Source organism: Macrobrachium nipponense, chromosome 20 (genome assembly GCF_015104395.2).
Source record: "Macrobrachium nipponense isolate FS-2020 chromosome 20, ASM1510439v2, whole genome shotgun sequence".
Lineage (NCBI taxonomy): Eukaryota > Metazoa > Arthropoda > Malacostraca > Decapoda > Palaemonidae > Macrobrachium > Macrobrachium nipponense.
Window position 1 is genome coordinate 50,168,484 of NC_061089.1, and position 25,521 is coordinate 50,194,004.

The 25,521-nt window shown below is 39.1% G+C and overlaps 1 protein-coding gene across 1 annotated transcript in view; it reads left to right on the forward strand.

Annotated features, from left to right (window-relative positions):
• LOC135225707 (3-oxo-5-alpha-steroid 4-dehydrogenase 1-like) overlaps positions 1 to 23,386 on the forward strand; it is a 28,308-nt gene extending 4,922 nt beyond the window's left edge. Inside the window, exons 3-5 of the mRNA XM_064265076.1 lie at positions 4,454 to 4,555; positions 5,020 to 5,170; positions 22,824 to 23,386. Of these exons, the coding sequence (XP_064121146.1) occupies positions 4,454 to 4,555; positions 5,020 to 5,170; positions 22,824 to 22,890 (320 nt within the window). The 3' untranslated portion in view covers positions 22,891 to 23,386. The remainder of the gene's footprint in view (positions 1 to 4,453; positions 4,556 to 5,019; positions 5,171 to 22,823) is intronic.
• The last annotated feature ends 2,135 nt before the right edge of the window (positions 23,387 to 25,521 follow it).

Sequence of the window (25,521 nt, forward strand, 5' to 3'; positions counted from 1 at the left end):
CCTCATTGAGCTGTCTCTCTGGTTTGGGTTCGGCTCATTCTCCAGATGTCTTGTTTAGTAGTTTGGTGCTTTTGCCGGCTCACACGTCGTCCATTTTAGGGAGTGATGGTAGTGTATGTGAACTAGTAGTTACTTAGGGATACAGACATATTACATTTGCTTCAGTAGTTCTGAGTCACTTGTCAGTTCTCATGTTATGATTGTTCATACACATTCCATGTAGAATTTTTCAAACCACACTCAAGTTCTGGTTCAGTAGAGATCTGGCTCACATTCTAAGTGGAAAAATTGCACCTTTAACCATAACTGATGTTTTGAACTCCCAGTTCAAGTAAGCTGTGTGGATCCTCAGAAGGTAGTGTGCAGAGTTTCAAAGTAGGCAGTGAGACCATTGAGCCATTGACATTTCCAGTCGCAACTACTTTATTCATATTTCCTTTTCAATGAGTCATTCAGTTTAGTCCTGGTGGCCTTATGTAAGGGCAAAGGATGTTTTCTGTCGACTTGAAGGATACATACCTCCTCATCCCAACACACCTTCAGTTGAAGAAAACTATTCTCTTATGTATTGGAGGTTTAAGCTTTATATCAGAGTAGTAGTTCTCTCTCTTTTTAGATGACTAGTTTGTTCTCAGTTTGTTTCTGACAACTTTAAGGGCGAAGAATTATTTTATGTCTAACCTCGGAGATGGGCTTATGTTCAATATTGACTAATCTGTGCTTATCCAATCCAACCTGTTGTTTATCTGGGGAAGAAGATTAGTTTTTCCAACAGAGAGATAGACAATTTTTACCACTTTTGAGTACTTGAATTGGTTGGTCTGAAGACATGCAGAACCTTTACATTGTCCTCGGATGTCTCGGAGGGAGATTTGGGGCCAATCTAAGAAGCATTTGTTGTCACGGAGTTTGAAGGTAAACAACATACACTTTTTGGCAGTTTGAAATGGTCTCACACTAGCAGAGCATCTAGTCAAAGACAATAAAATTGCACATTTCTCTGACGATTCAGCCTCTCGATTCTTACATAAGATGACAAGACACAGATCAAGATCTTTGTTTAGGCTAGCAGAGAAGCTTCCTTCTCCTTTGGGCAGAGCACAGCAGCATCATTTATTTACCTCATATTGTCCTAGGGAAAATCATTTTTATTGAAGACCAACTCGGCTGAAAGGGCAAGGTCTTTGCCCAGAGGTTGTGGAACCTCTGGGGAGACCTAAGCACCAATCTGTTCACGACTGCCCAAAACACTACTCTCCCAGTTTACTGCCCTCCATGCCAGGAACCTCAGGTATTGGCAGTTGATACCTTCCTTCAGAATGGTCAAATCTAGACCTTTATGCTTTTCCTTTGTGGTAGATGTTCCTCATCTTCTTTCATTCAGGAAAGACCTTTTCAGGCAGTCATATTTGAGAAGATTCCATCAAACTTCCACATGCTTCATCTGACTGCATGGGGATTGTCATTGTCTGTCACAAAATAAGGGCATTCCTCTACTATTTGACTTGTGTATAAATACAGTGGTCAGTTTATTGATCTTGGTGCTTGTCCGGATTGATATCCAGCACCTGCTCACTAGATAGCCTAGTTTAGGTCCTGCCAGTATCTCAGGTATGCAAAGCAGTTTTTGTCAGCAATCAAAGGATACTGTTTTACATTGCATACAGTTCTGCATCATGCTGTCTGGAGTATCACTCAGGATTTAATGTTTGAAGAGGTTTTTCCATCTTTTGTGCTGGAAATTGCAATCTTCCTTTCATGGTTGTACAATAAGATTTAGACAGTCCTCCAGATTGTAACATAATCTCAGTTTGAGCCTTTTTTTTTCAGTTTGAGCCTTTTATTAAAGCATCACGTAAGAACTTGAAGACACCTTTCTTTTTAGCTCATCCTGTGGCAAAGTGTGTTAGTGAGCTTCAAGCCCGTTTCTTGTATACGAGCTTTGCTCTAGTAGTAACGTCTCTTTTCTTTCATTGCTAAGAAAAAAAAATATAGAAATGAAAGCCTTTCTCAGATTTGTGACTGTTCCTAATTTAACTGCCCCAGTAGCTAATGCTGAAGTGGCTGTCTTATGTCCAGTTAGGGCTCTTAAAGGTTTATATTAGTGAGCTTCAAGCCCTCTCTTGTATATGGTTTTTGTTCTAGTGGCAACCTCTTTTCTTTCATTGCTTAGAGAAAAGATGAGAAGTGAAAGCCCCTCATAAATTTGTGACAGCTTAATTTAACTGCTGTGGTAGGCAAGGAAGAAGTAGTTGTTTCTGTCTAGTTAAAGCTGTTAAAGTATCTACCTGGACAGACATTAAGAGGAGGAGTTAAGTATTTATCTGTTGTGTTAGGAGACCAAGCACTCCTATGTCCAAGAATGCTTAAGTCGATGCACACAGAATTGATTCCTGAACTTTTACCATTTTCGAAAATAATCCTCGGCTTCCATACGGTAAGCACATCTCTATTTCCTTTAAAACTTTTTGCAAGAGAAAGTTGTCATGCAGCTCGGGGGAGAAGTAACTGTTGTTGATTCTTATTATTTGCAAAATTTTCAAATTTAGCATAAGTGTTAAGTCCTTAGTCCTATTTATGTGACGAGGACGCTTTCTCCTGATAGTAACCTTGCTTTCTATCTTATCATTGAATTTGGGGACCATGAAGGTGGTACACATTGATGTATAGGAATGCACCTTCATACATGAAGGTGGTAGTTGTCTATAGCTTTGGCCTGTCAGTTATGGGCTTTCAATTCCTGGAAGGATCTCTTAACAAGTCTCGCTATGAGAGCCTTGCACCCTGTTGTGGTTCAAACCTCTGATGATAGTATTGGCAGTAAGAATCACACCACAAGCAGGAACGTTGAGAAGTTTTTTCCCCCCATTCTTAAAAAGCTTTTAGTTCCATTGACTGAAAATTGTTTCTCTGGCTGCACTAAATCACCATCCTCCTTCAATGTGGTAGTCAGCTAACTTTAACAGTAGGTAAGATTTATTCCAAATAGTTTTAATTTTCTTTGGATACTTATCAACTGTTAAAGTGGAAACATTCCCAGTCTCCCCACATCTTAGTGGGTGGCCATGAAGAATTCTGACAAGAACGTAAACATTCCAGTGCTACCTGGTGGGAAACAGGTGATTACAGAGACAGTCCTAGTGGGTTAGCCAAATTGTTATATATGATGCTTGAGGAATTAGTAGCTTTTATCTCAATAGCTGGTCTCCTGAAAGAAATTTCATCTCAATTCTGTTGTTACAGTTTGTAGTGATCTTTAGATGATATTGGATTGACATGATTATTTTTTATTTGTAATTATGAAGACATAATATCGGCATCAGTGACTGGCAATCATAATGCCAGATAACTTCTAATCATTCATTCATTAACATGGGTGTTTAGGTGTAGACATCATTCTGCTTATACAGGAAGATTTTCCAACTGTGAAAGGACAGAAGGTACTCTTGAGTAAAAAAGAAAAATCTGGCAGAATGAACAGGAATATTGATTTTGTAATAATTTCTCATCACCTTTTTATGTATGTAGTTGATTGTACAGCCAGAAGGTGCTTTAATGCTCCCTTAAGAGCCATGTTCATTTATCTTAATTTTGACTTTAATCCTAGTTGATTGATCATATGTAGTACTTTTGTATATACTATAACAGCAATATTGAGATTGCATTTTGACCAATTACAATATGAAAGCAATTGTACTAGAGAAACTGAGTGAGTAAGTAATGGGGATACATCATAATACAAGTCTAGAGTAAAGACAGTACAGTAGTAGGTATTTCAGAGGAATTTTAGTTAAATATCGGTGACCATCAAGGATCAAGGTGAATCTTTCAATTTTTATCATAGAAATTTAGGAAGCTATAGAAGTGTGTAGAAAGGCAGGATAATGTAGCTGCTGTATATAAATGGCTACAGGTGTACTTGGTGTTAACAGCATAGTGAGAGGTGATCATATAAAGATGTAAACAAAACTGAGCTGATGGTTTACCAGGAAGAAAACAAAGTATTCTCATACTTGAAGTTTTGTATGCTTATGCATGCACTAAGAATACGTATTATAAGTAATGTGTTGGTAACATAGTCATTTTGCAAAGTTTTGACAGTGCTGCATTTTGAGATGATTTGGTAGAGCTTGGTAATCTTTCTTTTTCGAAATTTGAAGTTATTTTGATAAATGCCAGACATTTTGTGGCTTTATAGAAATTTGTGATTACATGCCCCCAGTCGTTTGAGGTTGAGATGATACCCTTAGCTTCTTTAGATTGCCTACATTAATATGGTATTGCTGCAAGCTCAGAAATAATGAATTATCATTTTAATTTCATTTTGCTTTTTCAAGAATTAGCATTAGAACTTTTCTGAGCTCTTGTATTTTCATAACCATTGCTCTTACTTAATTGCAGCATCTCTCCTTTTCCAAAATGAATAACCACTAAAATATAAATTTATTTTCAGGTTTTGCAGTGTTCTTGTTTGGCATGAAAATTAACATTGGAGCTGATGCAGCTTTAAGAAAGTTACGACCATACGGAGAAACAGGCTATAAAATTCCAACAGGTCAGGTTACTCTTGATATCATTAGTTTTGATCTTATAGTATATGGAAATACCAGAATTGTTTCTGACTATATAGTTTGAAGTATGAAGTAAATTCTTATCAGTTGTATTTATAGCTGGGTATTTGGTTTCCATGCTAATAAGAGCCATAGTTTAATGGTAGCCCAAATTCACATGCAGTAATATGAATGCTCCTCAAAATTATGGATTAAGATGGAATGGTTGTTTTGACTGAAGTTAGTTCATGAAACCCTTCATATTGTTCACCAGTTTTAGAAATAATAAGTGGTTATTTGATAGGTGGTTAAAAATTTTCTCAATATGTTACTGATCATGTCACCTTGCCAATAATTTCCTTCTCCCCTAATGTTATGGTTTTGTAAAATGCTTCTTAAGCAAGTAAGTATTGCCCATGTGTTCTTTCATTGTTTACTTTTTCTGATGACTTGAATTTTACAATTCTAGGAGGTTGGTTCGACAAGATTACATGTCCTAATTATTTTGGTGAGATTGTTGAAATGTGGGGATATGCTTTTGCTAGTTTAGCTCCACCTGCTATTGCCCATGCCTTGTTTACAACAGTATTTTTGTCCAGAAGAGCTTTGGATCATCATGAGTAAGTAACTATTTTAATGTTGTACATTTTCGATACTAGCTTATGTCGAAAGTGATAAAAAAAATTTATTCTTTGCTTCTTATTGACTCCTGTATTCAAATTTTTCTTATATGACGATTTTTTAATTTGTGGAAATATGAGTTTTTACTTGACAAACTATATTGAGGGTAAAATTATAGTTTTGGTCAAATTTGCATTTCCGATATAAAAATATATTTTCCTTAGCTTAAGTAGTGTGTTTTCAACAAATTTGGCTTTATTTCTCCCGCAAATGATCAAATTTAGAGATACAGGGGCCCCCTTAATTACTAATATAATTGGATTCCAGTGGGAAATTGGGTATTTGGGTGGGGGAATGCAGAAAACAAGTGAAATAAGGGAAGCTGTCTAACCTAAACACATCCACCTAACCTAACCTAGGAGAAAACGTATAAAATAAGAGAAGCTGTCTAACCTAAACACACTCGCCTAACCTAACCTAGGAAAAAACTAAAATAAGAGAGGCTGTCTAACCTAAACACACCCACCTAACATAACCTAGGGGCTGGGCCCTCCTTACTTAGCCCCCGTCCCTTTACCTCACTTACGAGGGTGGAAAACCCCTCTACAAAGCAAAATAGTACATCTTTTGGTTAACCACTTCACTTACCTTAAATAGAGGTAGCACTGAATGTTCACTACTTCTGGAGTTCCATTCTAATGTCCATGAAAATGCCCAATAACCTCAAAATACGAAAAAGAACAACTACTGCGCTTGTGAACAATGGAATCCATGGCAGTCAACTGACACGCACTTTTTTAGAAGGACGGATGAATTCCAAAATCGCAGTTAATTGGATAATCTTGAAACAAAACAACCAATCAGATTTCAGCATTTTTACCGTACACATAATTCATAACCTAAAACAAAGGACGATCAGGAATTTTTACCAACAATACATTGACAAAAAATAAAATACCTTCGGGAGAAAAACTAATATGGCAGCATAAACACATCCTTGGGATAACATCAAAGAACAATATTCATTGGCAAATGTAAACGTAACCATTAATTTGCGGAAGATTCAAGTAAGTTTTTCATATGAATCATCTCAAAAATATGTAAGTAACAAAATAATAGATACCCGAATTTGACCGAAACTGTAAGTATGTATACCCTATTGAGTATGCTTTGGTTTAAGAATTGGTCGACCACTTGTGTATCTACTGAAGAGTTGATCTTCTATCTTAATGAGTGATAGATCCCCCTTGAAATGCCCCTGTAGAGGGGTAGTGCACTGTAGGCATTACTTGAGATTTTTTGTAGTGTCCCCTCAGCCCCAAGTTGCAACTCTTTTGATTCCTTTTAGTATATCTCATTCCTAACAAGTGTTTCATTGTGCAACTGTGAGATATATCTCCTGTTTCACCTTTAAAAGCTCCTTTACTCTTAATTTTCCTTTCAGTGGTGAATGACCTCATAGGTCCCAGCACTTGGTCTTTGGCCTAAATCTCATATTCCTATCCCCTGAATTAATTACAGAAAAGACTCCTTATCCCTCCTATTCAGTTTGAAGTTTTGGTCCAAGCTATAAGTTTCATTAGTTTCTCGTTGGACGAGTGGTTTTTTGCGATTGGCTACCAATCCGATAGCCCGAAGTTCGATTCTTGGCTCAGCCAACGCAGAATCAGAGTAATTTATTTCTGGTGATAGAAATTATTTTCTTGATATAATGTGGTTCGGATCCCACAATAAGCTGTAGGTCCCGTTGCTAGGTGACCAATTTGTTTCTAGCCACGTAAAAATATAAAATCTTTCAGGCCAGCCCTAGGAGAGCTGTTAATCGGCTCAGTGGTTGGTAAAACTTAGCTATACAGGCGGTCCCCTGGTTACAACGGGTCCGGCTTACGACGTTCCGAGGTTACGACGCTTTTTCTTAAATATTAATTGAAAAATCCGCCCTGGGTTACGACGCTTTTTCTTAAATATTCATTGAAAAATCCGCCCTGGGTTACGACGCTTGTTCCGAGGTTACGACGCTCCGAGTTAACGACGCTTTTAAAAAACGCATACTATGATAAGAATCCTTTATAGTTTAGCACAGTATATTAATAGAAATAAGTTTTTGGTTAAATTACAACAAAAATTTTGAGGTTATGATGATTTTCGACACTTTTTATGTTGTATTTTAAAAATTTTTTTTAGTGACGCCTCATATACGGAACTAGTTTCCGAGCGAATGAATACACTAGCTTGGGATGCTCAGTTTATAACAGTCCAAAAGCGCAAATAATGAAAAAATCATTGCTTGTTTCCAGTATACATAATTAACAAAACTAAGTTTCTGGTTAGATTACAACGCAAATTCCAAGGTTACGACGGTTTTTTATGCCTTTTAACGATACTACATACACAGAACTAGTTTCTGAGCGGAGGGCGCATAAGTTAATTTACGCTATTAAACTGTATGGTAACCATAGTCAAGGATAAGGAACGCATTCTCAAACAGTATACATATCCTTTAATACAAAACAGCAAAATATCATTGAAACATTATTTCACTTAAAGAATCCATTTATACTCTACTTAGACTTGGATATAAAAACCATAGTTTCTCTCTCTCTCTCTCTCTCTCTCTCTCTCTCTCTCTCTCTCTCTCTCTCTCTCTCTCTCTCTCTCTCTCTTTTTGTATTTTCCGACGAAAATAATCACTAATTAGTGTATTTTGATGTTTATATTCATGACTAAATACATTTTTATAATACAAAAATGATTTACTAATTTTCAAATATTAATTTTGATTAATACTGTATTAGTAAGTTTAATAAGTTGAAATGATATCATATAATAAAAATAATAATTTCTCTCTCTCTCTCTCTCTCTCTCTCTCTCTCTCTACTACAAAGATGTTTTTTTGTATGATAAATAAATGATTTACTATTTTCAAATATTAATATTAATTTATACAGCAATAATATCCATTCATTAAAGAAAATACCATAGTGAATTAGTAAGATTTTAGCTTATATTTAAAAAATTGTGGAAGAATGAAGGAAATCCCAGTCTTCTTCCAGTAACCTTTTCTCAAGATCCAGGTACTAAAACTGTCAGATATATCAAGTTCTGTGACAGCCAGGAGGGGGAAGAGCTGCAGTGTTGCAATCACGTGTTCATGAGATTCTCTCTCTCTCTCTCTCTCTCTCTCTCTCTCTCTCTCTCTCTCTCTCTCTCTCTCTCTCTCTCTCTCTCTCTCATTTACTGAGACTCAAGATTTTTTATTTAATTGTACTTTTTGTTTTTAATACTTTCAAATAATAATAATAATAATAACTGTATAATTACAAAATTCATATGTGATAGTATTTTAAAGAAATACAATACGTACTAATCTATCCATGTCACTTTTAATGAAGGTTAACTCTCTCTCTCTCTCTCTCTCTCTCTCTCTCTCTCTCTCTCTCTCTCTCTCTCTCTCTCTTTTGCCACACAAGATAATAATGTGTCATAGTGGTAACTCCCTCCCTCTCTTTCGCTGGAAGCGTTATAAGTATTTTTTGAGAGAACAGAGAGAGATAAACACACTCTCTCTCTCTCTCTCTCTTTTACCGAGATGAAAGAATTTTTATGGTAGTATGATGTAAAATGTTTATTGATAATTTCACTTATTTAATAATAATAATAATAATAATAATAATAATAATAATAATAATAATAATAAAACTTTAATTACAAAGTTCATAATGGTCGTATTTTAAAGAGATGAAAATGACCTTTCCATTTCACTTGTAAGGATAATTCCTCTTTCTTACTGAGATGAGAGAATTTTTATGGTAGATGCACGTGTTTATTATATTTTCAAATAATAATAATAATAGAAGTAGTAATAATACGATAACTAATTTCAAAAGAAAATTCTTCCCTTCCTCTTTTTCTGTATCAATTTCCCTACCTCATAACTCCAGTGACACTCGGAGCTTAACAATGCCATACAATGGTCAACGAATTTAATGGTTTTATGTAATTCTCTCTCTCTCTCTCTCTCTCTCTCTCTCTCTCTCTCTTGTATTTTAATGAAAATATACAGTAATTTGTGAATACACAGTGTTGCACATGAAAAAAGTAAATTAGTGATAATTTTAGAGATACGGCCCTAAGAAAAATTGCAAATTAGTTAAATTTTTCCTGTGGACATGTTTTCAAGAACGTCGTTCCGGCTTACGACGATTTTCGGGTTACGACGCGTCTTAAGAACGGAACCCCCGTCGTAACCCGTGGACTGCCTGTACTTAACTTAAAAGTTTCATCATTCATTGTGATAACTTTCATTGCCTCTTTGCTCATCAGTCAGAGTGATTTTGGAATGCCCCCAATGGTATTTCAACCAGTATAGAGAGTTCTTAAGAAAAGTTTTTCTCTTGACACTGGATTTCATAGATGTGTTTACAACTTCATTTTAGGCTTGCAAACTGTAAAGCACGTGTATGAAATTTATAAAAACAAAAACCATTTTTACACATTGTGCTAATCAAACTTTAATACTATTATTGTTGTTGATGATATTATGAACCTTATTCATATGGAACAAGCTCATGGGTACCATTGCCTTGAAATTCAGGCTTCCATGGAAAATGGTGTTCACTTTAAAGCAGTAACATAAGGTAATGGGATATATAGAAAGAAAAGATCAGTTATTAGAAAAGAAAGAAGGATTTAACATTAATTAATAAACTTGCCTTCAGTGAATGTTTGTCCTGGCGCTGAATTTATTTTTGCACAAATTTGTGTCAGAAATATGTAAAACTTCTTGCAGCCTAAATACAGTACAGTAATATTGTTGTTTATATAAGTAATTTAACCAGCAATTACATTGCTATAGTTTCTACTTGGATGGCAGCTTGAATTTTAAAATTCAAGGTAGAGCTGCTTATGTTTGGGGAAAGAGAGAAACAACTTGGCAAAAAGCTTCAGTTTGTTTCTGCTGGTTTATGGCTAACATGGTTAAAAGAGGGGCAGCTTGTATTTGGAATCTGTTGAGATCTTCCCTCTTGGTGAAGTATTTTGTCTATGTAGCCTTTGGCACATTTATTTTACAGTATTTAGGTGTGACTAATATTTTTCTTTACGAGAATTACTGGTTGTGAAACTTAAATTTGGCTGTTTTTCTCTAGTGAGACTTGCTGAATGTGAGATTTTAATGTTGACCGGTTCTTTTTACGAGAGTTACTGTTGGTAAGAGACCTTAGTTTGGATCGGTTGTTTCTCATAGCGAAAATCAACTATGAATTGACCAGTTTTTTCTCTTAGAAAAATTATAGATTGAAAGACTTATTATTTTAATGAGTTTTCTCTGAGAATTAACGATTGTGACTTGTGTGTGATGTGATGAATGATGTCTGACTCAAGTCCAACTAGTTTCGTTATTGCAGCAAATGCTGCAATACGAGATTGATGAACTCTCACACTCTTTGCACTAATTGCAGAGGACAAGTATGTTCTATTGACCTTACATGTAACAAGTGCAGGGAATAAGATGAAAAGAAATGGAAGTCATTAGTTTCTCATATGCCAAAGTTAGAAAGAGACAAAATGAGGAAGGCAGCTTCTAGAGCCGAAAGCAAATCCTTAGCTAGCCTGAGTTTGATTTCTAAGTCTGTTAATTTGGAAGTACTTATTGTCTCCTCTTCTGCACCTAATATAACTCCTGTATCCAGTCCTTCGCCTGTACCACCATTTCCTTTACCTTACTCGAGTCTAGATTTAACCAAAAGTTTGGCCCAACTAGGGGCATCAGCTCTTGTGATAGTTGAGGAGGTGGCTATCAGTCCTGCCAACTCTCATAGGCATAGGTCACTGCCAGACTCCCCTAAACCTGGGAGAAGATATACTGAAAGCCCAAGTTTATCATCCTTCGACTGAGTGCCAGTATTTGGCACCTTGGCGGCATTGTTCTTCGTCTCACAAGCGCTCGTCTTTGACTTCCAAGCTCCTTGCGGCCCGAAAGCGCCCATGTACTGCTTCCAAATACATAGTGCCTAAGGGCCCAGTAGCATCAAAGAACCCAAGCACCTGGTACCCGAGTGCTCAGCAGTTTCCGAGTGTTTTCCAGCGCCTAAGCGCCTGTCTTCGAACGAGCACCCACCCTTAATTGAACGCCCAGTATCAGCAGGCCGCTTAGCTCCAGTTTCTGGCTGTTTGGCTCTGTCCTCTAAGCACCCAGCACCAGCTCAAGTTACACCTGGCCCCTCCTGGTCCACCCTCTAGTACAGGTCTTCAAGCTCCAGTGGATTTGACTACATACTTTTGCTCCTATTCAACATCGGTTGGATATTATTTTGGGCTTTCTTCAGAAACCTCCTCCTTTAGGAAAGACTCCCATTGACCCTTCATTATCCCTGATTTCATTGGAAGGGGAAGATCTTGGCTAAGACTGTTCCTTCGGCCTATGCAGCCTTGTTATTTGCTATTGACTTTACTTGTATTTCTTCCAGCGACTCTGCTTCTCCAGCATCGTTCATGATGAGCAATCTTCCTGTTGATTCTACATGATTGCCTGAAATGGTCCTCTCTTTTCTTCAAGGAAGGTTTTATGTGAGGTGAAAGGTTGGCTTTCAGAAAAGAGGGATCAAGGAAAGGCCACCTTTATTATTCGTCCTCCTTCTCTGTCACGAAGAAGGTACCTCTTATACGCCACAGGAAAAGCTCCTTTCTTGGGAGTGGCTGCCTCCCCTAAGTGAACTTCTCAGGGCTTGTAGACTCAGCGTGAAGGTCAGCTTTTTGCTTCAGCTAAATTGATGTTTTCCTGCACAGAATTTGATCATCTCAAATACCTATTTAAGGTTTTTGAAGTCTTGAGCTTTCTTGATTGGTCAGTGGGAGCTTTAGCCAGGAAAATTCAAGATTTTCCTTCTTTTTTTGATTGGTCAGTGGGAGCTCTAACCAGGAAAATTCAAGATTTTCCTTCTTTGCCAGAAGACTGGACTTTGAACTGGCTCAGTGTACTTTCTTGCACTGATGAGGCCATCCGAGATCTGTTGGCACAATCTACGAGGCTCCCTAGGGAGCAGTCCACCCTCAGTGCCAAATCAACTTTGCCTCTCCAGAAGGCACCCTTTCGAGGCAGCAGACAGAGATTGCTTTCCAGACCTCGAGCAACCATTTCTCCTCCCAGTCGCTCCAAGTCCTCCTCAAAGCCTGCCTCCTGAAAGTGAGGATGCAGTCTTCCATGCCCCAGTGGTTGCCAGACTCCTCCTCTTTTGGGAGAGATGGAGTATGAAAGGGGCAGAATAATTGATGATGGAAAAACTGAGGGAGGACTATTCCTTCCCCTTCAGAGAGAGGCCTCCCTTAGTCAGCAGTTCCTCATTGGACGAGTGGTTTTTGTGTTTGGCTACCAATGCAGTGGTCCGAAGTTCAATTCTCGGCTCAGCCAAAGCGGAATCAGAAGAGTTAATTTCTGGTGATAGAAATTAATTTCTCAATATAATGTGGTTCAGATTCCACAATAAGCTGTAGGTCCCATTGCAAGGTGACCAATTGGTTCCTAGCCATGTATAAATATCTAATCCTTCGGGCTAGCCCTATGAGAGCTGTGAATCAGCTCAGTGGTTTGGTAAAACTAAGATGTACTTGACTCCCTTAGTCAGCACGCCTGTCGCATTTACGGCCTACTCTGTAGGATCAGATGGGTATTCGTCCCTTTCAGAGGAAATTTTTTTTCTTCCTCAAAAACGAGGTAATAGAATTGGTCGAGGATGTCAGGTAGTTGGGATTTTATAACCACCTGCTTATACTAGTTCCAAATCTACGGTAAGTTAGAGACCAGTCTTGACGTGAGTGTGCTGAATTTCTTTGTTGAAAAGAAATTTTAAAAGGAAAATGGATTGGACCGTTCTTTCCTCCGTTTGCCAGGGAGACTGGATGGTCTCCCTCAACATGAAAGATTCATATTTCTACATCCCCATTCATCTTAGCTCAAGGAATTATCTGAGGTTCATTTTCAAGAACAAAGTTTTTAATTTCTTAGCCCTGTGCTTCAGTCCTCGGGAGATTCCTTATTTGGGGATGAAGATAGACTCTTAGAGTTTTCAGGCTTTTCCATCCCCCAGGAGAGTAGAGTTCTGCCTGAGAACAGAAGACAATCACTTCCTCTCCATTCAAACCTGCTCTGCCAACCAATGGATGAATTTGCTGGACATGTTGGCATCCATAGAACAGTTTGTCAGGTTGGTAAGGTTACACATGAGAGTCCTAGAATTCTTTCTGAGGGTCAGCTGTGACCAAAAAGTACATCCAAACACTTTTGTTTTCCCAGTAATGTAAGAGATCGAGAAAGACTTGCGATGGTGGAACTCCATGGATAGGTACTTAGAAGGGAAGTCTCTATTCCTTCTGAACCCTGACCTAGACTACTTTTCCAACTTGTTGGGTCTAGGCTGGAGAGCTCTTATAGGAAACAAAGAAGTTTTAGGCACCTGATTTCTAGAGAAGAAAGAGTTGCACATCAACATCAAGGAGTTGAGAGCAATTCATTTGGGACTTTAACTGTGGCGTAAGTCCGCAACAAAACTGTGACAGTCCACTTGGACAACACCACAGCCCTAGCATACATCAAGAGACAACTAGGAACTCACTCTCTCTTCATGAGACAGTGAGATCTCTTCTTCTTTGCGTGAACCAGAACCAGATGAAGTTGATTGCCTGCATAATTCAAGGAAGGTTGAAAGGGTTGGTGGATGAATTGAGCTGTCTCAGACAGATCCCACTGATGGAATGGAACCTAGACCTTCAAGTTAGACCTTTGGGTTTGTACTGACTTGTGGAAACTATGGGGGAAACCAATCCTGGATTTGTTTGCGACATCCAGGAACCATCATCTTCCTCTGTGCTGCTCCCTGTTTCCGAATCCTGTAGCATGGATGACAGACACCATGCTACATGGCTGGACCAGCTTAGATCTTTATGCCTTTCCTCCGTTCAGTATGATAAGGAAAGGACTGAACAAGTTTCGAACTCGCCAAAGTGTCAGGATGACTGACAGCGACATTTTTTCCTCGGTAGGATTGGTTCACAGACCTTATAGGTCTACTTGTAGACTTTTCAAGACTCCCTCCTGCAGTACCAAGTCTTCTCAGACAACCCCACTACAGGAGGCTTTATCAAAACTTATCCATTCTGGCCCTGACAGGATTTTGACTGTCAGCAAACTCTAATGAGCAAAAGGATTTTCAAAATCTGAAGTGGGAGCTATTACCAAGTGTAGACAACAGTCCTCCAATAAGATCTACCAGGTGAAGTGGTCTGTCTTTAGACTGCTGTAGAATACATAACATCTTATCTTCTAATAAATGGTGTAGAAGACATAACATCTCTTCTTCTAAGACTTCTGTAGCTCAGATAGCAGATTTTCCTTCTCTTCCCGAGATCCTCCAGAGGCCTCTCTTCCTATACAATTAGAGGGTATAGGTCAGTGCTCAGCTGTCTTCGACACAGAGGTCTAGACATCTTTGAATGAAGACCTCTCAGACTTCATTAGGTCATTTGATACTTCCAAGTCAGGGAGAGAAGAGAGGGTCACATGGAACCTGGATGTAATCCTACAATGGGTCTTGGAATCATGGTTCAAACCCATTCGCTTGTCTTTGAGAGATCTTACCAGGAAGGCAATTTTTCTCTTAGCCTTTGCAACTGCTAAGAGGGTTGTTGAGCTCCACACAATTGACAAGAGGGTCGGGTTCTCTCAGTGGTACACAGTTTGCTCTCTCACCCTGGGATTTCTTGCTTAGAACAAGAATCCATCCAACTCCTGGCCTTGTTCTTTTTTGATTAAAAACTTATAGATATCCTGGGGCCAGATGAAGAGCAGAGAGCTCTTTGCCATGTGAGAGAGCTTCAGTATTATCTGCATAGGACAGAGAATCAATGGACCAGCAAGTAATATATGGTGTTCTGTGAAGAACCCTTCCACACCCCTCTCAAAGAATGCTCTCTCATTCTTTTTAAGGGACCTCATCTCAGAGGAAAACTTCTAGATCGGAGAGGGCGCCCTATCTGCCTTGAAGGTTAACACTCGCCATGTTAGAACAGTAGATACTTCGTTAGCTTTATGTAGACATAATTTATCTCTTTCCTCTATCCTTCAAACAACTTATTGGAAGTGCAAGTCTGTGTTTACAATGCATTATTTGCAGGATATCAAAATTATATTTGATAACTCTTTCCTCTATCCTTCAGGCAATTTATTGGAAGTGGAAGTCTGTTTGCAAGCATTATTTGCAGGATATCAAAATAAGTGAGAACTGCAGCACTTTAGGTCCTTTGTCAGTGGCTAGTATGGTTTTTGGGGGAGGAAGCATAGGCGGCACCCTTTCCAGCTTCATGTCTCTTCGCCTTGAATTAGGCTGTTGAGTCATGGGGAAGCCTGGAGTGTGCTACATACCCAGCGTGCCTACTAGTTTTTAGTGGTTGGATGGTGGTTTTTATTAAGTGATGTAGGTAAATAGGTTGTCTAGTCGTTCTTTGTTGTGGTAGTGCTCCCAGGGCAGTGGAAAATATTGATGCTTTGTTAGCCATTGGAAATGTCCTTTGCTGCAAAGATCCTACCAATACTTTGTTAGCCTTCGGATTACTCCTTCGCTGCAAAGTTCCCACTTGGGTAGAGGCGCTCCACGGCTATACCGCCACGCCACTACAGGTTGAGAGGAGGACCAACCAGAGACAGTACTTACCTGCAGTAGCTTTTTAGCCAGTTAAGGAACATCAGACTGTATCAATGCCAGCAACTTTTCTATTCTCAAATTCATTAACTTTAGTATTGTTTTGGGGTAGCATATGTCTATGAATCCCCACCAACTGTCAATGTGGGATTCAGTGATATAATTTCACTGGGTAAGTTACTTATATAAAAATGTTATTTGTTCATGAAACTTACCTGTCAGATATATATATAGCTGTATTTTCTGAAGTCCGACAGAATTTTAAAAACTTCCGACACACGCAGTGGTCGGCCAGGTGGTTAGTACCCATTCCCGCCGCTGGGAGGCGGGTATCAGGAACCATTCCCATTTTCTATTCATAATTTTTCTGTCGCTGGTGCTGAAAACACCTGTTTTCAGTACCTCCGTCTTAGGATTTTGGAAACTTCATTGCCGCTAAGTATCCTAATTGTCTTTTGATTAATACGTAAAAGAAGTCATAGTAGCAGGAAGCTTTTGAGAGCGGACGCCCGGGACGCTCGGATGGACTCCAGGCGCGCGCGGGTGCACGCCAAGTGCGCGCCAGTGGACGCCGAGCGCGCTCCAGTGGACGCCGAGCGCGCTCCAGTGGACGCCGAGCGCGCTCCAGTGGACGCCGAGCGCGTAAGTGTGGACGCCGAGCGCGTTCCAGTGGACGCCGAGCGCGTTCCAGTGGACGCCGAGCGCGCGCCAGTGGACGCCGAGCGTGCACCAGCGCACGCCAGGTGTGTCGCCTGGCTGAACGTTTCTGTTGAACTCTTCAAGCTCTTGTTTCAGATATGGGCCTAAAGAATGTTTACCTCTACCTCCGGTGATACCTTCTACCTCACCTGCAAAGAATGTGAAGTAGGCAGTGCTTCGGAGGAAGTTTAAAGTGAACAGACAACTTCTTCTTCGAAACCCAGCAAGGTCTCTGTCAATTAATATTGCTTTTCGCATAGGTGGATGGAGTTAAGGAAAGCTCAAGGGAAGATCTCGTTTGCTCTACCGCAACCTTTGCCATTCGGCCAATAAATTTAAGTTGCCACTACCGCAGTCAAGACTTTGCGATAAGGCAGTTACGGGTTATGTAAGGCTCGATGTCCTGCACGTCAGGACTCTCGGCAACGTTTAGTGGGATTCTTGCAAAGGCACTCATCAAAAGGACGCTCTTCAGGAAAGCGCAAGACAGGACTTCCTTTGCCATACTGCCAATAAATTTTAAGCTTTAGCAGGCATTAGTTGTGATACGGGAGAGGAAGCTGGTTGGAGAGTTTCTTCCTCTTCCCAGGATAATTTTGCAAGCTTTTTAGCCCATCTGAAAGGGTTTTTCAGATGATAGATTTTGTTAGTTTCTAGTCGGGACTACGCTGCCGAATTGAACATCGTCGTTCTACCTGCCGTAAGCCCAGTCTCTTAACAGGATTCTTGCCCCTTCCTCGTTTGAGACGGGAATCGAAAAAATTAAATGCTTGACTCCCTGGATTACGTTTTGTCAATTCAGTGACTTTCCCCCATTGACAATATACTTTCGTTTTGTCAAGTAAGTTGGTATCCCCTCATTGACAAAATATCTCTTTGTCCCGTAAATGGGTTAGTTCTCATTGACAAACATCTCATTAACTTGATATTGCGTAAGCGAATAAGCTCTTATTGACAAGATTCGGAAGAGCTCTCATTCGTCATTCGCAGACTCGTACAAGAAATAGACTTGTAGACTACGTCAATGAACGCTTATGTCCAGTAACATAAGAAGCTTTGAGCTGACTGGCTTTCGATTCTCTTAAGTTTTGTTCATGAAACTTGCCTGTCAGATATGTATGTAGCTGTATTTCCGAATTCAGCTATATATATGTCTGCCAGGTAAGTATGAACAAACTTTATTGTGATATAATTTCATATTTTGCCTTGCGTTATTTTACTTCTGGTTGGTTCAAGTCATATACGCTTGCTGTAGTTACCTCTTCGGATGGCAACCGAGAGGTCTATTGTCTATTTAAGGACATTTAATCGTTACTCCCTGCAGCCTTCCAGGAGTTTCCGATTTATCTTTTACCGTTGTATGGTAGTGTTCTGACGACACAAACGCATCTATATATTTAGCGTTTTCTGTTTCGCTTAAATATACCAGCTTGAGAGTCTTTCGGCTCAAAAAATAACGGACCTATTTCTTCGTAGAATAGGGTAGCTGGCAACCCAGACATAAAGTTAAGAGACGACGTTCGTAAGCTGCTGGCTGCTGCTGTCACGCTGTGTCTGTCTTCCAGTCCAACGAGCCAGTAACAGATCGGGCGCTGTCATGCGCCGTAGGTTACGTCTCTCTCTCCTGCGGATTGACTGACTAACCGTATCTCTGTGCTGGCGGTTACGTCTCTCCTGCGGGATTGACTGACTAACTGTAACTCTGCCCTACAATCACGGACTTTAGCCTAAGATTGAGCGGATTTCTTACGTGAATGAATAAACGTTGCATTCGTTTTGCCTTACTATGTTCAACAGAGTTATCTCTTAATCCTTTCGGTGCTCGTTACCGCACGGTATAGAACTACGAGTCTACCGCAACATTGCACTTTTATATGCTCTCCTGCTTAGGCAAAGCGCAGCCTTATTAGGGAAGTAAGCATACTCGGGGAGGGAATGGATGAGCTTGCTGGGGACCATTTCCTTCCTGAAGAAGTTTGTTTCCCCGAATAGACTGCAATTCAGACCACAGTTTTTCCTACCGGGAATCTGAAATATTATTCAAGATCTAGGAATGATTCTGAACATCTCTCAGTGCGTTTATCACCTGAGGTGATAGAAAGAAGGTGCCGGACATCTGGATAGGGTTTCAGATGTCCTGGATCTTAATCTGAAAGAAGTAAAAGCGATTCGGTAGTCCCTCCAGTCCTCGTAACGAGTTTTTGGAACCAGTGTCCAGATCAACTCTGATATTCCACAGCTCTCTCATATCTTAAGAAGTATCTTCTCTCGGTCCCTGTTCGAGTTTACGAGAAAGCCTATTATAACAACAGGCGTAGAATGTAACGATCCTCTAGAGGTTCGTTACCGGATTGCGAAAGTCCGTACGAATCGTCTCGATCGACGGCAGCAACTATTGACTTCCGAGTGGAATCTTTCTTTAGAAGTAAGTTGAGAGTTGTGGAGACTTTAGGGACGCCCTTTCATTCTTCTCTTCGATATGTTGAGGACGAAGAGGCTTCTTCTTCTCTGCTCCCTTATTCTCGATCCGGGATCGGTACCATTAAACGCCATCCTATGATATTGAACGGGGATGGATATTTAGTCTCTTTTCCCCTTTTTTCAATCGCTTAGGAAATGTAATAAGAGGATTTATGACGTCACAGGGAGCGACAATGACGCTGATCGCCCCATGTTGGCCTTCAGGATCCTGGATTCCACAGAGTCACATACTTCCTAGTTCACTTTCCAAGGACCTTTTCCGAGAGAGTCGGTCTACTCTAACTCGAAAGGTACCTATAACCTCTCCGCTCTGAGTCTTGACTACGTCAGGCTATCGAGATGTTGACAGGAATAAGATTACCGTCTTCCATTTCCGTCTGAAGAATGGGATAAGCTGGCAGTCACAACTATTAAAGAATACGCAAATATGTTGTTGACGGCCTTTGGGCTCAGAGATTTGCGTCTGTCAAACAACAAAGCCCTTCACGATCTTTGAGTTCTGTGGAATCTCGAACCTCGCTCACCATCTACTTTTTGTCTCACCTGTTTTCCCTTTTCTCGGAGTCAGACTCGTGCGAGTCAGGCGACATATAGTAGCCCTGAGTTTCTTGTTGACGAAGTCGGTTGCGTTTATACACCCCCGATGATCGTGTAACATGAGACCAGGTTGGACTGTCAGCATTCTTCCTTCGGGACTGAATCGCCTGTTTGCTCCTCGCTCCTTTCTCCTGGCACCAGAAGCTCGAGTCAGGAGTTGATTCGCTGACGACGTTGGGTTGCGTTGATACACCCCCAAGGTTTGCTTAGATTGAATCGCCCAGGCAGTCCAGACACTCATCCTTCAGCGAAGAATAGTGCCTATGGTCTTCAGGGTACAGCCTTGATGTCCTTGATTCGTCTGACTGGTCAACTGGTTGGTCACCTGACTTTACTACAGACGGACTGACTGTGCATGTCCAGATCGAAGCTTTCAATATGGAACTTAGACGTAGTCTGAAGTTCTTGATGTCAAAGCATTCGAACCTCTCCTACCTGTTAACTTCTTGCATGTGATCAGGAAGGCCTTCTTCTAACCACCCTAGATACGACAAAGAGGGTTAGTGAGATTTTAAGCCATCGTCACAAGTTTTGGCTTTAGAGAACACAAGGCGGTGTGCTCTCTAACCCTTCCGTTGTGGCCTAAGAATGGTAACCCGTTTTGTCCTTGGGCCAGGAGCTTGGAAGCAAGGATGGCACAAGTTAGTGGGCAGGAGCCAGAGAGAGTCCTGTGCCCTGTCGGGTCTCTCAAGTTTTATCTACATAAAACTCAAGAAAGTCGAAGTCAATCGGGCAATCTGCAGTGTTCCGAAAAAGACCAGACTTGCCCATATCGAAGAACAGCCTGGCTTTAGTGTTAAGGAGTTCTTTCAAAAATGCTCCTTCATTGTGTTTGCACAAAGATTTGAAATCTTTTATCTGAATGCTCACGAGGTGAGGGCGCGGCCTCGGAAGCATTTCAACAGAGCATGGCACTCAGCAACATCCTGAGTACCATGTTTTAGCGAAGCAATTCTGTGTCTGTGTTCACTTCACACTCCCTGCGAGATGTGAAGATGGCATATGAGATCTGCTGCTCGCTAGGGCCATACGTGTCTGCAGACACAATCTTGGGGGCAAGAAGTACCACTCATCCTATCCTGTAGAAAATGGTTAGGAAGAGCTCTTAATTTAGTTGTTGAGTCGCCGACAACGGCGACTTCTTAACTCTTAAGCCTTAGTTAACACACCTTAACTTTGGCTAGGTTGGTCAGGTGGTGATATATATTTATATATATATATTTATTTACTTCTTAGCCCTCATGGTATGGTCAATATGGTCTAGTCACGTCGTGGTCTCGCCCCTGTTGACAGATCATCTGGAGTGCACCAGCTATATAGGTCTCTACCTCGCTGGCAACTCTAGTAGCACAAGCAGACTTACGTGGCAGTAACCACGAAGCCAGCTATGCTAACAGGTGGAACCAAGATGTAAATCATCTGCATGCATTTGTTTCCCAAAATCCTTCTATTCTGTCCCTTCCCACCTCCAAAGGTGGGATTCAGCTATATATATATCTGACAGGTAAGTTTTCATGAACAAAATGATATTGTTATGATACAATAAAGTTTGTTCATACTTACCTGGCAGATATATATAATCAAGTACCCACCCACCTCCCCTCAGGGGACAGTGGAAATAAAAATTATGAATAGAAAATGGGAATGGTTCCTGATACCCGCCTCCCAGCGGCGGGAATGGGTACTAACCACCTGGCCGACCACTGCGTGTGTCGGAAGTTTTTAAAATTCTGTCGGACTTCAGAAAATACAGCTATATATATATCTGCCAGGTAAGTATGAACAAACTTTATTGTATCATAACAATATCATTTTTCATAATACAATTAAATTTTATTTATAGTAGTAACCCAGTAATTACAAGCGGAGCCCTCCCTCCCCATTTGCATGGACATCATAGCATGAACAAATTGAAGCTCTTTGCTGAGTTGTTCCTAGCTGTCCTCAAAAGAAGCGCTACCGTGAATTTCAAAATTCAAGCTGCCATGTGAGTAGAAACTACAATGGTGTAATTACTGGGCAAGTATATATAGAATTTAGTTTTATTATGAAAATAACATTTTATTATCGAAGCAGTTTTCCTGTCTTCTCGTCTCTCTCTCTTTCTCTCTCCCCCTATACTACAGTGCCTTTCCTTACATTTGTTGTACAAATTATGTTGCAGTGATGGTGGGAACTTTGCATTATTTTATTTGCTTAATAATATATTGTTAACAATACAAGTGTTTATATTTCCCTTTTGAAAACATGTGTGTCAAGTGTTTATACTGCCTTTTTAAAAACATTCAGGGTAATTTAAATTTAGGTAAAAAAAAATCAAATGCAAATATACACAAAATTTAAAGACAATAGGAAGGGCATGAGCTGTAAAATTGAGGAAATATTTTGTACAGATTATACAAAACCAGAAAGCAATACATTTCAGAAGTGAATGGATTAATCTGAAAAATTATCTTTCCATATCTTTTTGTTTGAAATGTACACAGCCTTTTTTGTGGTATTTTTAGTAATTTATTTTTTTATTATACAGATATATACCATACATACAAGGATTTATGAAAAAAGCTGCATAGAAATGAAATTTCACTGAATCTTAAGTGGCTGTCATTACTTTTAGATTCAAATACTGTATATATATTGTAGAGAAGAGTTTCTGTCCTATTAGTCTTAATTTTGAATTTGAATATACAGTAACACTTGAACTTAACAAAATCCTATTATTACCAGCTTTATTATTATGATTAGTTTGTACTATGCTGCCATTCCAATGAGACAAATATTTAGATAACTCTTAAATAGAGTTCTAAGTGTAAAGTACAGGTTAATTTAGGGTAGCAACTTTGTGGAATTGCTGTTAGCTGTAAGATAGTATATGGAAAATATTAAAGTGCAAGCTATAATGTAGGGTCTTTGTTACTTAGAGACTTTGCAACTTACCAAAAGGATCTATAAAGATGAGATGCAACTGTATTTCAATTGAGACTGCACTTTCAAGGCTCAGTTGTCTGGCAATTCTTTATTATTTTAAAGTTTATGATGCACTAATTAATCTCTTACTGGGTAGAAATGTATGAGTTGATCATTGTGTAGTAATTTTCAGGTTGTAGGCAAAGTAGTCAAACTGTAAAAACATAGGAGAGCTTGATTTCAGGAAATTTCCTAACTATTCTTTCCTCCTTTGCAGGTGGTATTTAACAAAATTTGAAGACTACCCTAAGAATCGTAAAGCTGTATTTCCATACTTGCTCTGATGCTCCAGTAATTCTCCAAGTAAACAATTTTTCCAGGGTAAAGTCCAGTTGTCAGTTACAAGTACTAAACAATGGATGATATTACATAAAAAGTTTGTACCTGAGGGCTTTTATTTCATAGTTTAAATGCAATATTTTTCTCTGTATGATAATTTTTAAGAATACACTGTATTTTAGATTGTAATCACCCAATTTTTATTTTCATGTGTATCTTCACATTTATTTGTACAATGTACCTGAAACTTTTTATCGTGCATTGTATTCAAACACTAAACCATGTTTTTACATATGTGACTTACTAAGCAGTTACATACCATATATATGCGTGTATAAGATGACCTTTACATAAGAAGAGGTAAGAGATTATGGCAAATTTTCTTGAATTTATCTCATATCTGTCCTCTGTAGTATAAGTTGACTGCTAAATTACAAAACCATCTGTGTATAGATTAGCTTTTGGCTACCATATATGTATACTCTTGTGTCATGTGACTTTTGAAGACCTTATTTTGAAGCTAATTGTACACGAGATATAATAATAGTGTATGTAATATTCACATATTGGGGTCGTAATATAAAATACAAACATAACCAATATGCATTTTTTCCATGGATCTTGAAAAAAGTTATGGTGTACTTCCTGTACCCAATAAAATTGTATTTATAGTTTTCTCATTTAATATGTTTTTATAAAATACAAACAGCGATCATGAGCCATTTGTACTGTTTATGTTTTCATGAACATGGACAACGATGCCAATCAGGAATTTTTATTTAGTCATCAATTTTCGTTTAAAGATAACCATGGGGAGAAAGTTTTGTCCCATCTGCCATACACCTTAAAATAACAGTTAAATGAGTTCTTTCATGCCAAGTAATTTTGATGAAAATCTTTTTCTCGCCAATTTTATTTATGGTCGAGTTTGGTGGCACACTGAAGTTTAGGGGAGTTTCATCCATGTTGCCAATGCACAATAATTTTTAGTCATTAGAAGCTTGAATATTGTTTTCTCAGCTTCACCTACATTTTACAGCTTACATTTAGCAGTACAGGCAGGACCCCTGTTATCAGCTTGATGATAAGCAAAAATTGCTGACTCCCGAAAATCAGCCATTTTTGGCGTTTATCGACGCAGATAACTGGATTTTAGCACCAATAACTGATTAATTGTGTTTGTGTTAGGTATGCATCAGCTCCAATACTCTATTATCGGCACCAATAATCAGAAATTGGCGCAGAAATGCGCAGAAAATTGCTGAATTTGTCTTTAGACAAGCCACATAAAATCGGATCACTGATAACCGAGACCACTGATAACTGTCAACTGCCTGTATATTTCCTTGCCGATCTTTTCTCCACAGCGAGTAAGGGTTATACAGTACTGTAATGTAAACAATGAATCAGTTCTGTTTTACCTAACATTATTTGTAACATAGATACAGTAATTATTTACTATTGTGCAATGGTTGAAATGCAAGCAAAATGGCTGTTATCTGATTTGTTGTTCATAGAAAAACTGCTGTTTTCGTTCAGTTGCTTGTGGCTGTATGCATATGTGCAATGAGTATGGTGTTACTAAAGGTAGGTACTTTTATCGTTCTCTTTTACTTTTTAACTTTACTAGAAAATTGGATACAAAGATGGCGGCAAAGAGGTCAGTCTAATATATCATTCATATGACTAAATTGTTCTAAACAGATGTAATCAAAATTGTGTTATTTCATCAAAATGATAATTAATTTTTAATGAAAAGTGAACATCACATTATCCTAAATGTTATTGCTACCGTAATTACACTACCATTAAAATTTCTGAATGGTTACCGAAAGATAAGTTTCTGCGAGTGCAGCCATAACTTGATTTTTACATTTTCTTAGCTGGGCTCGCGTACATAAAAGCTGATTTAATTGATATGGAATTATTTCTTGAATATGCCAAGACTATATAAGGTAAAATGGTTTTACTATCTTTCTTTTCAACTTATATCATTCTAATGTGAATCTTTTCGTGCATGTCGGTGGTTACCGAGGCTAGCCTACCTATTCACTTATAATTAAAGGTTTGATTTTTAGAATGGTAGTATAAGACTACCCCCAATTTTTACGGGTGAATTTTAGGATTTAAATGTAGTCTTATACAGAAATATATGGTATAGTTGCAAGCTTCCTACCACGGCAGTCAAAAACTCAAATTTCGCTGTGGTGCCACTATCGGTTGCATAGGTGAACAGGACCCACCACTTTCATGACCAATAGGTACAAAACTGCAGAGAGCTCCAGTTTGTTTTCTGTCTGCTCCCAACCAACATCGGTTGTTTTTGCCAGTCATCTTTGTCATCATTTCGGAGTTTATCGTGTAGTACTTAGTGACATGTTCAGTTCTTTTGTGGTGGTGTAGTGTATTTGGCTATTTGTTTAGATTTCATGATGTTGGAACTCTTCAAGCATTAGATACTGTATTGAAGGGCATAAAACTAGATTAACCAAACTTTCATGTTTCTCACACTGAGTGTGTTAAGTTTAGGGGCCAAGAATGTTCTAAAAAACTTATCTGTTCAGAATGTAAGGATTAAGAGGGTGTTAAGTGGAGGGTTTTAAAATCACATCTAGAAAAAGTTAACAGAGATAGGA